Source organism: Miniopterus schreibersii (assembly GCF_964146895.1).
Source record: "Miniopterus schreibersii genome assembly, chromosome: 2".
Taxonomy (NCBI): domain Eukaryota; kingdom Metazoa; phylum Chordata; class Mammalia; order Chiroptera; family Miniopteridae; genus Miniopterus; species Miniopterus schreibersii.
Window position 1 is genome coordinate 155326414 of NC_138102.1, and position 14264 is coordinate 155340677.

General features: G+C 34.0%; 1 protein-coding gene across 2 annotated transcripts in view; it reads left to right on the forward strand.

Moving 5' to 3' along the window:
* INTS13 (integrator complex subunit 13) overlaps positions 1-11293 on the forward strand; it is a 24676-nt gene extending 13383 nt beyond the window's left edge. The window contains exons 9-17 of one of the 2 annotated variants that reach the window (XM_081130415.1): positions 87-176; positions 340-429; positions 1714-1892; positions 2880-3050; positions 3295-3449; positions 3741-3971; positions 5517-5656; positions 9696-9831; positions 10792-11293. In XM_081130415.1, coding sequence (XP_080986541.1) covers positions 87-176; positions 340-429; positions 1714-1892; positions 2880-3050; positions 3295-3449; positions 3741-3971; positions 5517-5656; positions 9696-9831; positions 10792-10831 — 1232 coding nt within the window. In that variant the 3' untranslated portion in view covers positions 10832-11293. The remainder of the gene's footprint in view (positions 1-86; positions 177-339; positions 430-1713; positions 1893-2879; positions 3051-3294; positions 3450-3740; positions 3972-5516; positions 5657-9695; positions 9832-10791) is intronic. The other variant, XM_081130416.1, reaches the window with a different exon arrangement.
* The last annotated feature ends 2971 nt before the right edge of the window (positions 11294-14264 follow it).

The window sequence follows — 14264 nt, forward strand, 5'->3', positions numbered from 1 at the left end:
TAAACTCTTTTAGAAATCTTGGGTAAACAATTTGAAGTTTGTGGTCTTAAATGTAACGTTACTGTTTCTCTGACTTATTTTTAAAGGTGATACCCATTTAGGTGGTAGCAGTAGAGAAGGCTCATTTAAAGAAACAATAACATTAAAATGGTGCACACCAAGGACAAATAACATTGGTAGGTATTGTAAAAGCTTCTTAAAGTGTTATAAAGGGCACATTAATTTGCTTCATCTTGAATTTTTGTTTTTCATTATTTTATGGATTCAAGTAAAGTTTTTTTCTCTTTTGTGGAAATATTTCTTTATATTCTTTCAAATCAGTGTTTTCTTCTATTTCAGAATTACACTATTGCACTGGCGCTTATCGAATTTCACCTGTAGATGTAAATAGTAGACCTTCCTCCTGCCTTACTAATTTTCTTCTAAATGGTAACTTTCATCATTTAATTGTTTTGACTGAGATTATTACAAGTGAAATTGTGAACTTTGGAAAAGCCATTTTTTCAACATAGTTTAACCGTTTTGTTTCCCAAAACTGTTTTAAAGTTATATAATGGTAAATACCCTTCACTAGTTTTACTAATGTTTAAAAATTAGATGACTTTATGTCTTTTAGGCTATTGTATCTAAGTTTTATTTAATACATTTTTTATTATTTTTAATTTAAAAATTTGAACATTAGAGTCTACATGGGTTTTTGTTTTGTTTTGTTTTTTAAGATAGTATAAGATAGGCCATTTATCTTGGCCTGTTGAATTTTAAATTACAAAGTATATATGGACTTATTTCTCTTTGAACACTATATTATACCTTTGTCATAAACATATTTTTAATATTATACTATATTATTCTTACACACATGACCTTAAATCTGTGGTTTCCTGTGTGAAAATATTTAGTTAGTTTTATTTTTTAAATTTTTATTTACTGATTTTAGAGTGAGAGGAATGGGGAGAGAGCGTGAGAAAGAGAAACATCAATTTGTTGTTCCACTTACTTACGCATTCACTGGTTGATTCTTGTATGTGCCTGACCAGGGATTGAACCTGCAACCTTGGTGTATCAGGACAATGCTCTAACCAACTGAGCTACCTGGCCAGGGCCTGAAAGAATTTTTTAGAAAACCAAATTCTAATAGTTTCTCTGGTAATTCTTCTGATCAACTAGGTTTTTGAACCACTGATAAGATGAGTTATCCAGCCTTTATCATAAGATTAATTTCATAGTTATATTAAGCACAATTTGATTATCAGACTGTAAAGTCCAGATTAAATAACATTTGGTCATGTGAAATAGGAAGTAGTTAAATGATAATAGTGCTGATAAGTAGGTATTGTGGAAGTGGATTGAGGCTTTTCTTCCCCAAATGTTTTATAGCTTTGATAACTTGAGAGTTATCCAACTGTTGTCTCATTTTTCTTCCTGATTTCCAAGAGAAAAATTTTATATGAACTTGTAATTGAATGAAGACTATAACCAAACATTATACTAAAGACCACTATATTTATTTTGGAAAACCACCTGTATAACTATGTAAGCTTGGAGTGACAAAGAGAAAGCTAAGGCTAGAATTCAGACTTTCTGGACTTGAAACAGAGATATACTAAATTAGCAATGCTGGTTAAAATATGAGGGTTAATAAAATGAAAAATCTAGACATAAACCTTAGAGGGAAAAAATAAGAGCCCATTTGAATTTCATTACTTTTGACAGGTCGTTCTGTTTTATTGGAACAACCACGAAAATCAGGTTCCAAAGTTATCAGTCATATGCTTAGTAGCCATGGAGGAGAGATATTTTTGCACGTCCTTAGCAGTTCTCGATCCATTCTAGAAGATCCGCCTTCAATTAGTGAAGGGTGTGGAGGAAGAGTTACAGACTACCGGATTACAGTAAGACTCTAATATCTATAAATTTTATTATTTGAGTCTGTCATCATTCAGCAAGTAGTTATTAGTACCTATTATATGCTAAGATCTGTGACAGAAAGGGGTTTGGGTAGTTGATTATTTTAATTAGGTGAATTTCCTTCAGTACTTGCTCAAAAGAGCTATTTATCACTATGTAGTCTTTCCTGTGTATTCATTGTATACTTAGAAGTATCTGAATAGCATTGACATACTGGAATTATAGAAATTGATTTGAACTAATATTTTAGGTGGAACTTTATTTCTAGTCATTTAAATGGCAAGCGCAAACATTTCAGTAGTTAGATTGCTGCTACTTTGAAGTAACACTAAATCTTTGTGTTTTTTAAAGGTGCATACAAGAAAATTTGTGTCTGTTTTTAGTAGAAATTATATTCTTCTGATTTTAATTTTTCACTCCTCCTCCCTTAATTTGTACTTCATATTTCATCACTGTCTTCTTTTTGAGGTGGTTGTGAAATTAAATGTGATTGATGTATATAAGTGTACTTTGTAAACCAAAGTGTTATATACTGTAAGTAATTGTTTTTGATTGGGCTTTTCTGTATTATTTTTACATTTTTTTAATAAGGAGAAAACTAATATTTATGTAGAAAATTTAGAGATGTAGATATCTTTTTTAAAAAGAAAAAGAAAGACTATAAATCATCTATAATTCCATTATTCAGAGGTAACCACTGTTGACATTTTAATGTTATGTCAAGGTAGCTTTCTAGTAAGCAAATTGGTATTCTAATGTAATTCACTAATTGTTTTTTCTGTATGTGATATAAAAGAGTTAAATTATAGAAGTGAAGAAAAATCAGTGGGTGGGAGAGGGGGAGCTGTTAGAGAAAATGCTTTGTTATATATCACAGGACAGAAGACATCAGGGAAACAGACTGTTGCATGTAATCCATACTGAAACATTAGAAAATAGTTTCTAATTTTATCTTATTTGGTTATCATTAGGATTTTGGTGAATTTATGAGGGAAAACAGATTAACTCCTTTTCTAGACCCCAGATATAAAATCGATGGAAGTCTTGAGATCCCTTTGGAACGAGCAAAAGATCAGTTAGAAAAACACACCCGTTACTGGCCTATGATTATTTCACAAACCACCATTTTTAACATGCAAGCGGTAAGTGTTAATTTCAACTTTTCTTCTAGATTAGTTATAAATTCTTTTTAGATACCATTTCTCAAGCAAAGAATGAAATATATGAGTTTGCTACAGTTAAATAATTAGTAACAGAAAATTGAAGTGAAGGTTATACATTGTCTCACCACAGTGATGTTTAAAATCAATTCAAGTTCTGCCTAGATGCTTTGATATTTGTTTTTCAAGACAGATTTTCTTTTTCTTTTTTAAAAAAATGTAACAGGTAGTTCCATTAGCCAGTGTTATTGTGAAAGAATCTTTGACAGAAGAAGATGTGTTAAACTGTCAAAAAACAATATACAACTTAGTTGATATGGAAAGAAAAAATGATCCTCTACCTATTTCCACAGTTGGTACAAGAGGAAAAGGCCCTAAAAGGTAGTTTTTTCTCTCGGTATATCACATTGACTTGATACATACTGTTTTTTAAGCTAATTTATTCCATGTGTAAATTATATGTTCACAGGTGTGTATATATACATACATTTGATTGAGATGAAATGATATAGAATAGCAGAACTGGATACATTGTAACTTAAAATTGTACTATTAACTATAGGAAAAGAAGTGTGTGTTTAATTATTTCCTTTTACTTTACCAGTAGCACATGACATTTTAATGTTATTTAAAGAGTATTTCTAAGATTGTTATTTTAAATCTTTGCTTCAGAGATGAGCAATACCGTATCATGTGGAATGAATTAGAAACCCTTGTGAGAGCCCATATCAATAACTCGGAGAAACATCAAAGGGTGCTGGAATGTCTGATGGCCTGTAGGAGCAAACCCCCCGAAGAAGAAGAACGGAAGAAACGAGGAAGAAAGAGGGAGGACAAGGAGGACAAGTCAGAGAAAGCAGTGAGGGATTATGAACAGGAGAAGTCTTGGCAAGATTCAGAGAGGTGACTTGTCGATATGAATGTAGCGCCGTGGTGCTTTTTGGCATACCCCATTCTGCATATAGGACATTCAAACTTTATTTAATAGAAGTTCATTTAATGTGTATTTATTCAAGTTATAACTGAGATTATCATTCTTAAAGTCTAAAAGATCTTAGGCGTAAAGAGGTATGATTTTTTTTTTTTTACTGTTAGGGGCAAAGATAGTGTTTAATTTTTATCCTAGTTAACTTCTGGAAATTATAACTCAGGACATTTGGTGTCAGTATTTCCTTTATGTGTTATGAATATCAAAGACATAGTTTTATTTCTTTGTTCAGTAAATATTATTGAATACCTGTAATGTGCCAGGCATTTAGCATAAGATCCCTGCCTTGGAAGAACATACAGTGTTGTGGTAGAGATAGGCAAGTAAGTCAGTGATTACAGCATAATGTGGAAGATGCTGCTACAAAATAGGCACAGATGCCCTTGGGAGTACAGCAGAAAAGCATAGTCCTAATTCTGAAAACCTTCCACAATAGTTCATCTTTTTCCTTAGTTTGCGATTTATAAATGAAAGAATCATACTGTATTAGCATATTAGCTGACTTCATCTTCTGCCTTCTTGACAGAAATCAGGCAAAGAACCAGGTAAATATTATAATGACAGTGTAGTAAGTCCCTTAAAATAAATCAGAACTTATTATGAAAAGTTTCAAACATCTATTTTACTGTAGAATCCACCCTTACCCATCATCTACTTTGAACAATTATCAATTCATAGCACATTTTGCTTCACATATATTCACATCCACTTTCCTCACCACCACCATCCAACTTCTGCATGGAATATTTTGAAGCTGATTCTAGAAATCATATTTCATCCAAAAATAAGTAGAATATAGAACATTTTTTTTCTCTTTGACTTTAGAAGTTCACTTCTTCCTTAGGGCCACCAAACTTCTGAAACAGAATTGGCTCACATTAAGAAGTGGGGAGTGGGGGGAAAAGAAGAATTAAAGTGGGGGAAAGTTCTCATTCAGAGCCCACTGTTATTCAGGTACACGTCTGTATATTTTGAAAGTGTTTTTGTTCCCTTGGGAAATTCAAAATAAGCTTGGAGTTAAGTTTTTAACTTGTGGAATATAAATACATATCCACAGCACATAAACTAGGAAACAAATGATAGTAAATTACTTTATCTTTTTTTGTTATTTGAAATAGTATTTTGTCCATATCCTTAAAAATTAAAATTGTGACATTTCTTCCAGAGATTGCATCTTTTTAATATTAGCTTAAAATTTTCTCAGTTTTTTCATATTTTACAGCTAACTACATTACTGAATTATTACATTATTATGATGAAAAGGGGAAACTTGTGTTCTATTCATTAAGTTCTCTTACCTGATTTTAGATTGACATTTAGCTTCTAATTCGTCTCTAGGTTTACTTTGTGAGAGCAGCTGTCTTTTATTAAGACTGATCTGCAAAGTCTAGTTTAATTATTGAACCATTTAGATTTCTAAAAATTTAAACTTTAAATTTTATTACTTGTCCCCCTAAAAGATTAAAAGGCATCTTAGAACGTGGGAAAGAAGAGTTGGCTGAAGCTGAAATTATCAAAGATTCGCCTGATTCCCCAGAACCTCCAAACAAAAAGCCCCTTGTTGAGATGGATGAAACTCCACCAGTAGAAAAATCAAAAGGTATGGTAGAACTGTGGTAACTATTGTTGTAAAAAGCTTTTCAACTTAGTTCTGTTTTGTACAGTGTTATTTAATATTGTTGTGTATATCAGGAAAAGCTGCTAGCTGTTCTTGTTGTTGTTTAGGAGATTCTTTGTTTATAGCCTTGGAAAATATAGGCAGTAAATATATTTGTCGGTATTAAAGAAAAAGCAGTGTCATGCCTTCATTAATGAAGCCTTTGGAAAATAAGTACTTGTACTAAAAAGTCTATGTTTTAAGAAATTTTAATTATGTAGACTTGAATCTGTTTATGTTCCTGACACTATATTAACTGCTAGGTTATTGAAGACAAATGCTTTTCCCTAAACCCTTACTGGATTTAGGGAAAGATCTAATATCACCCATATATTAATAAATTAAAATGTGTGAATGAGTATCAGTAAAGGTATTTTAAGTAATATTTTTTTATTATAAAGTCTTTTGGCTCTTATTTATAAGCTGAAATGATTAATTTCCTCTTGAAGGAATTGTAAGCATCAAAGATATAACTTGGGTTTGGGAGCTTCTGAAATCATTGCAGACCTTAGTTATCTTGAAGGAAACTGGATCTAGTTCTTTTGGGATAGATGGGATAGTATGACAAAGGACTGTCTGATTTCTTGCCATTATGCCCCTCCTAAGGTGATAAGACCTCAGGGCTGGCCACATTACAATTACTGGCAGCTTATCTTAGGGAAGAGGTAGGCTTGCTTATTTTTTATATACTTCTGCTGTAGCGTACATAGTGCTCTACAGGCCAATATTCTCCAGAAATCAGAGCTAAGGGTGATCTTATCATATTTGCCTCTCAGTCATTTGCCAGGAGGTTCAGAAAATAAATGTGTTGATAAATTATCCTACTTCTCACATGCAAAAATATGTCACTATTGATTAGGGTGAGAAATTTAGGTTTAAACAATGCTTCAATGTTGCTTGGAAAATAGAACTCAAAATTATTTATAGTGGCAAAAAGTTGTAAGCAACCAAAACACATATTAATAAGAAAATGACTAAATGATGGTGTGCCCATAGGGTAGAATTTATATAGCCCAAGGATAATTACTGCCACAAATGCCCACTCTTTTCTCTTGCTAATGTACAGGGTGGGGCAAAAGTAGGTTTACAGTTTGAGTACACAAAAGAATTTATTCTTGTATTGTTATTTATTAATTATTGTATTATTTTCCATACGAACAACTGTAAACCTATTTTTGCCCCACCCTGTATATTATTTAGACTTCAGGTTAAGCAAGTCCTTTTTCAGGAGAGATTTCCCTGACCTCCTTTCACAGATGTCTGGTGTTTCTCTGTGCTTCTGTTTCATCCCAGGGTTACTGGCGTGATAGCACTTTGTACTGCATTGACATTGCTTATTGATATCTTTTCTCTACTATGACTTTGAAATGAAAGGCAGGGGCTTTTAAAAATTTACTGCTCTATTACTACAACCCAATCATATATAAGTGGGGTGGGGTTTTTTTTGTTTTTTTTAATGCAGGGAATAAAACCATATATACCATGATCTCCATTTTGTTTTGTTTTTTAAAAAAAAGTTATCAGGCCTGGCCAGGTCGCTCAGTTGGTTAGAACATTATCCCCATATACCAAGGTTGCAGACTCCATCTCCATTTAGGGCACATACAAGCAGCAGCCAATGAATGCATGAATGAGTGGAACAACAAATCGATTCTGTCTCTCTCTCCTTCTCTCTTCCCCTCCCTCCCTCCTCCTCTCCCTCCCTTCCTCCTCTCTCTCTCAAAAAAAGCAATCAATAAATTTTTTTAATTAAAAAAAAGTTTTTATACACATATATACTAGTTTATCACTTATAATTAAATTAAATAAGTCCCTGATGTCTTTCACCCTGAAAACATTGTATAGAGGGCCCCATATGAGAAGCAACTTGATTACGAATCACTGACCTAAAATCTTTCTATTCAAGGCTGGTACTTGAAACTTGTTTTTTTCTTGCATTCTCTTTACAACCTAAGTTGCGTGTCTCTTCTTATTGGCAACTTACATGGGCCTTTTATTAAACCTCAGTTTCATCTGCTTTGGAAAATGACCTCCTAGGACTCTCCAAATTGAATAGTGTGCCTGCTGTATGCTCTTCATGTAAAGGTGGGCTATTCAAAACATGAACTCTGGATAGATTTGGAGAAAATCTATAAAGCTTTCTCTATATGATGCAGTAACAGAAAAACTAAAATGTAATCTTATTGATATAGATTGACATTGAAAAAAGACTAAAATGTTTATAGTTGTTAGGGCAGTGGTATTATGGATAATTGTATTTCCTCCTTTATGTTTCATTTTCTAAGTTTTATCTAATGAACTGCTTTTTGCTCTTCTAATAGGTATGTAGTAGTATTTCATTGTGGTTTTATTTTATATTTCTCTCCTGACTAATGATGGTAAACCTCTTTTCATTTGCTTATTTACCATCTGTATGTCTTCTTTGATGAAGGATTCATTCAGATATTTTGATTATTTTTAATTGGGCTGTTTTTTTTATTGTTGAATTTTGAGAATTTTTAGAATTTATTCTGGATACAAAGCCTTTGTTGGATATATGATTTACAGATATTTTCTCCTGCTCTATGGTTTTGCCTCCTAACAATAACCTTTACAGAACACTAGTTTCTAATTTTTTTTTAATTAATTTTTTTGTATATCTTTATTGATTTCAGAGAAAGGAAGGGAGAGGGAGAGAGAGATAGAAACATCAGTGATGAGAGAGTCATTGATCGGCTACCTCCTGCACATCCCCAACTGGGGATCAAGCCCACAACCTGGGCATGTGCCCTGACCAGGAATTGAACCTCGACCTCCTGGATCCTAGGTTGATGCTCAACTGCTGAGCCACTCCTGGCTGGGCGTTTCTAATTTTGATGAAGTCTAAGATATCATTTTTTTATGATTATGCTTTTTGTGTTATATGTAAGAAATCTGTGCATTACCCATCACAAAAGTTTTTTTAATGTATTAGGAGTTCTGTAATTTTAGATTTTACAGTTAGGCTATGATCCATTTTGAGTTTTATTTTAAATAAGTTGCAAAGTATGGGTCAGTGTTCATATTTTTGCACTAACATCCTAATTGCTCCAGCAGCATTTGTTGAAAAGACTATCTCCTCTTCATTGAATTGCCTTTGTACCTTTATCTCTAAGTCAATTGATTTTATATGTGGGTATCTCTTTCTGGGTTTTCTTTTATGTTCCATTGGTCTATGTGCCTGTCCTTTGCCACTACAATACTATTCCTTATCACTACAAGTAGTCTTAAAATCAGATAGTGAGTTGTCTTTTTTCTACTTTTCAAAGTAGTTTTGGCTATTCTAGCCCTTTTGCCTTTTCATGTTGTGCAGAAAAGAGTTATCATAGCATGCCTGCCACTATTAACATTAGAAGAGCCTGCTTGCAAATTTGGCCTTTAGCTGGCATCTGGGGACTTGGCTTTTATTTTTATTTTTTTGCAGAGGGACGGGGGCAGGACTTGGCTTTTAAAACATTCCCTAAGTGATGAAGTTATTTTGTCTTTCATCTCAACTGAACCACCTGCTTTCCTTCTGGGACTCTGGAATTTTAGTAGTTGTAGTTGGGCAGAGAAGGCCTTTGGGACCAGCAGCCAATAAAAACCTTCAACTCTAAGTCTCCAATGGGCTTTCCTGGCAGAAATATTATACATACGTGGCTGCATTTTTGCTGCTGTTGGGAGAAGTCACTCTGTGTGGACCCTCACTGGAGGAAGAGAGCGTAGAAAGCGAGCAAATAGATTCCTCTAGTCTTGCCTTACTGATCTGGCTGTACATCCTTACTGTGTTGCCGTAATGACTCTTTGCTGTGACTTTAACTTTGTATATAGTCATTTGGGTTCTTCCAGCAAATCACCAAAGTAGTAGGTGGCTTGAGGACCCCCAATTAGGGGAAGCTGATATCGCTTTAGTTATAGAAAACAATAGAATTAAAGGTGCATTTTTAAAATTTGTATATTTCTCTTCTTTCAACTATAACACCAGGGCCAGTGTCCTTGTTAACCTTGTGGAGTAATAGAATCAATACTGCCAACTCTAGAAAACATCAGGAGTTTGCGGGACGTTTGAACTCTGTTAATAATAGAGCTGAGCTATATCAACATCTTAAAGAAGAAAATGGGTTTGTATTATTTATTGTAGAAATTAGTTTTGCTAATTGCCTTATAATAAGTTAAAATATAATGAACACTGCTTATGTTCAGCAATTTTTATTACTAATGTGAATTGATATGTATTACCTATAAAGAAAAAAAAGCTACTTTCTTTGATTCTTAGTACTTGTAAAGGACATGATTATAGTGATTGTAACTCTGAAAGTATTTACTTCTGAGAGCAGTTGTTTTCATTGCTCAGTAAACATTATAGTGGGAAAAATCATAGAGAAAACTTAGTATGTAGCACTGACTCTATAAAATAATGGAGGAAAACTATTTTCTGATCAAGTAATACAATATTAGGAATATTTACTTCAGTTGAATAAATCTCAGGTTTGATTACTTTAATCTCTCTTTTTAGAAGACCTATCAATAATGTGTTGGTAAAAGAACTTCTTTAGTGAAAAAGGAAATAAATCTTTGACTGAATGTCAGAAGTTTTTCTTCTTAGTTTTGCTTGTGGAAGTATAGTGAAAAAAGTGGCCTTTGAAAGGAAACCTTGGGAAAGACAATCTCTCTGGGCCTCAATTTTCATTATTCTACAAGATGAGGAAGTTAGGCTTAAGTAGAGCAGATGGGGAGCGTCTGGCCCGAAATCGTTTGGTCTGGCTCTGCCAGGGCAGCTGAAGGCGGGACTCAAAATTCAATAAATCTAGGAACTTTTTTCATAGCTAATTTTTAAGTTGATAATTTGGTATAGCCCGCAAATGATATTATAAATATCTAAATGGCTCTTGGCAGGAGAAGGGCGCCCCCCCCTTGCAGTAGAGGAAGCCTAACCTTAGTTCTTTCCTAAAGTGCTGATATTCTTCTGCTTGATGAGTATATTAGAGTTTAATTTCATATGAAAATTATGTAAGGAGGAAAAATATCTGGATAGTTAATGCTTTGTTTTACCTACTCATTTTTTTCCTCCTGTTTTTCAGAATGGAGACAACAGAAAATGGAAAAGCCAGCCGGCAGTGAAGGGTGACGAGGAACTAAATTTACTATATTGCATAAATATTTTGGGCAGAATTTGATATAAGTACTTTTACAGCAAGATTGTATAGTTATGTTGCCTGCAATGGTTTTTACATTTTTAAAATATTTCAACTAACTTTATCTTTTTTGTATTAATTGTAAGATTGGCACATATGTCAAAAAGTATACATCTGAGATTTGTCCTCCCAAATCACACAAATTTATTTTATGGTAAAGGGTTTTCCCTCTGGAAATGTTTTTTAAAGAATTCTTAGGCTTCTCTTTGCCAAATAAAACTATTAAAATATTTGAAATGCAAAATATTGGAGTATTCCTTTAGAAAAATATATTTAATGAATGACAACTTTTAAAAATTAAAAAAAAACACATCAGAATATAGGAGACCTTTACAATATTTAATACAAAATTGTGGTGGTTAGTCTATAGCATATATAGTGTTTTTCCAAAAAAAAAAAAAAAAAAAAAGAATGTTGTTTTTGTTTATTTTGTCTTTTATTTTAAATTATTTTTGCTTATGTATTGCCTATTTAAAAGCAAAATTTTCAGGTAGTTGCTGTAAATTTATATTTACCTGTATTGGATAATATTACTTTTTTTTTCTGCTAAAAATTTACCTTCCATTGACTTTCATATTGAAAGAGAAGCATAAAGGAGATTACAGACGTAGAAGAGAGGAAAGTCACTAGGTTACTTACTTTCCTCCTCGAATAAATCTTGGCTTCCGCATCATTTAGAAGTGATGCGGCTGTGTGCTGTATGTCTGGTGACTCTTCTTGTGCTTCTTCATCTGGGAGCTCATAACATATTGCAAAGACACATGTTATTTAAATGTTGAATGCTAATCCTAGGCTTGTCATTTTTCCTTGAGTGTTTAGTAGAGGATGGAAAAAGCTCTTTGTTTATAATAGAGATTCAATATTTTCTGTTTAAAAAAACCTGGTGTTTATTTTTTAAAATTTTTATTGAATTTCTGGGGTGACATTGGTTAAAAACATAATATAGGTTTCAAGTGTACAATTCTATAATATATCACCTGTATCTTGTGTGTTCACCACCCAAAGTCAGGTCTCCTTCTGTCCCCATTTACCCCCCCTTTCGCCCTCTCCTCCTTCCCTCCATCCCCCTTTCCCTCTTGTAATCACCATCCTGTTGTCTGTGCCCATGGGCTTTGTTTTTGTTTTCGTTTTTTTGGGGTTTTTTGCTTCATCCCTTCACCTTTTTCACCTAACCCTCCAACCCCCTCCCTCTGATAGCTGTCGGTCAGTTCTCTGTTTCTGAATCTGTTTCTATTTCTGTTCTGTTAGTGTATTTTGTTCATTAGATTCCACATAATAAGTGAAACAATATGGTATTTGTCTTTCTATGACTAGCTTATTTCACTTAGCGTAATACTGTCCAGGTCCATCCATGCTGTCACAAACGGTAAAATTTCCTTTATTACAGCCGAGCATTATTCCATTGTGTAAATGTACCAGGCTTTTTTATCTACTCATCTACTGATGGGCACTTGGGCTGCTTCTGAATCTTGGCTGTTGTAAATAAAACCACAGTGAACATAGGGGTGCATATGTTCTTTTGAATTAGTGTTTTGGATTTCTTCGGATATATTCCCAGAAGTGGAATTGTTGGGTTGTAAGGCAGTTTCACTTTAATTTTTTGAGGAAACTCTAATGTTTCCACAGTGGCTGTACCAATTTACATTCCCACCAACAGTGCATGAGGTTCCCTTTCTCCACACCCTCGCCAGCACTTGTTTGTTCATTCATTGATGGTAGCCATTCTGAATCAGGCAGGTGTGAGGTGATATCCATTGTGGTTTTAATTTGCGTTTCTCTGATGATTAGTGAGGTTGAGCATCTTTTCATGTCTCTTGGCCATCTGTATGTCCTCTTTGGAGAAGTGGCTATTCAGGTCCTTTGCCTATTTTTTAATTGGATTTTTTTTTTGGTGGTTTTTTGGTGTTGAGTTGTATGAGTTCTTTGTAAATTTTGGATATTAACCCCTTATCAGATGTATCATTGGTGAATATGTTCTCCCATTCAGTGGGTTGCCTTTTCATTTGTTGATGGTTTCCTTTGCTGTGCAAAAACTTTAGTTTGATGTAGTCCATTTGTTTATTTTTCCTTTTTTCCCCCTCGCCCAAGGAGATATATCAGAAAAAATATTGCTATGGGAAATGTCTGAGATTTTATTGGCTATGTTTTCTTATAGAATTTTTATGTTTTGGGACTTAAATTTAAGTCTTTAATCCATTTTCAGTTTATTCTTGTGTATGGTGTAAGAAGATGGTTTAATTTCATTTTTTTACACAAATTAATTCTTCTAACACCATTTATTGAATACACTCTTGGAGAGTATTAAAGGGACATGATCCTACTAACATTGCGGAGTCTGTCAAGGAGCCCGTCCACAGCTGCTGGGAATGCATCACCCATGGATCCTCCCCGCAGCTGGCTCATGGGCAACCCCCAGCACTCCAGGTTCCTCACTCACACACCCCTGACCTGTGGCCAGCTTGCATTGCATATTTCCGATGGCAGCAGTGAATGAGCTTTCCTAGATAGCTAGCAAGCACATGCAGAAAGCTGGCTGAATCTGTAGGCCAGGGAAAGTCCACAAACTTGCTTTAGTGCCACCTTTGGAAAAACAGAAGAGAGGCTTTTATCACTCCACCTGGTGCATTGCAGGACCAGAGAAGGCATACAAGCTTAAAAGTTTTGCTACATGAGGTAGCAAGAAGTGTAGAGTAGGTGTGTGTATACCTGTGGAATGTCTGAAATAACCTCAGTCTCTAGCAGGACCGACGGAAGTTATCACTCCTCCATAGACAGCTAGTAAAGACTTGAGGAGATGACTGCTACTTCAAATGCAATGACAGCAAGGCCAAACTTAAAGGAACATGAAAAACAAGGTAACATAGGCTCTGGTGACAATCATTTTGCAGTATATAAGTGCATCAAGTGTGCATCTTAAACTTACAATGTTATATGTCAATTATGTTTCATTGAAGATGGGGGAAAAAGATTCCAGAGACTAAAATCTTTTTTTTGTAATCATAGTATGAGAAAATTTTCACAGTCCTCTTATTATCCCATGGTATGTTTGACAAACAATTACAGTCATGAATGCTGTGAAATTTGAATCCAAAAAGTTCCAGTTTATTTGACTATTGTTCCAAATCACTATGGTGGGCATGATCAAACATCATTACAACTTATGTGCAGACTTATTAATATATGGATTGACATTGATGCTTCACATAAATATTAAGAATTAGCCTGAATCATACCCAGCGTAGTTTTGGAGGAAGGCTGCCAAGTGTTTGAATACTGCAGTTGTACACCTGATAGTACAGTACACTTAGGTGCCTTAGTTGAGGGCAAAATAGTCTACAGTACTTTGTTCAAGATTGTTT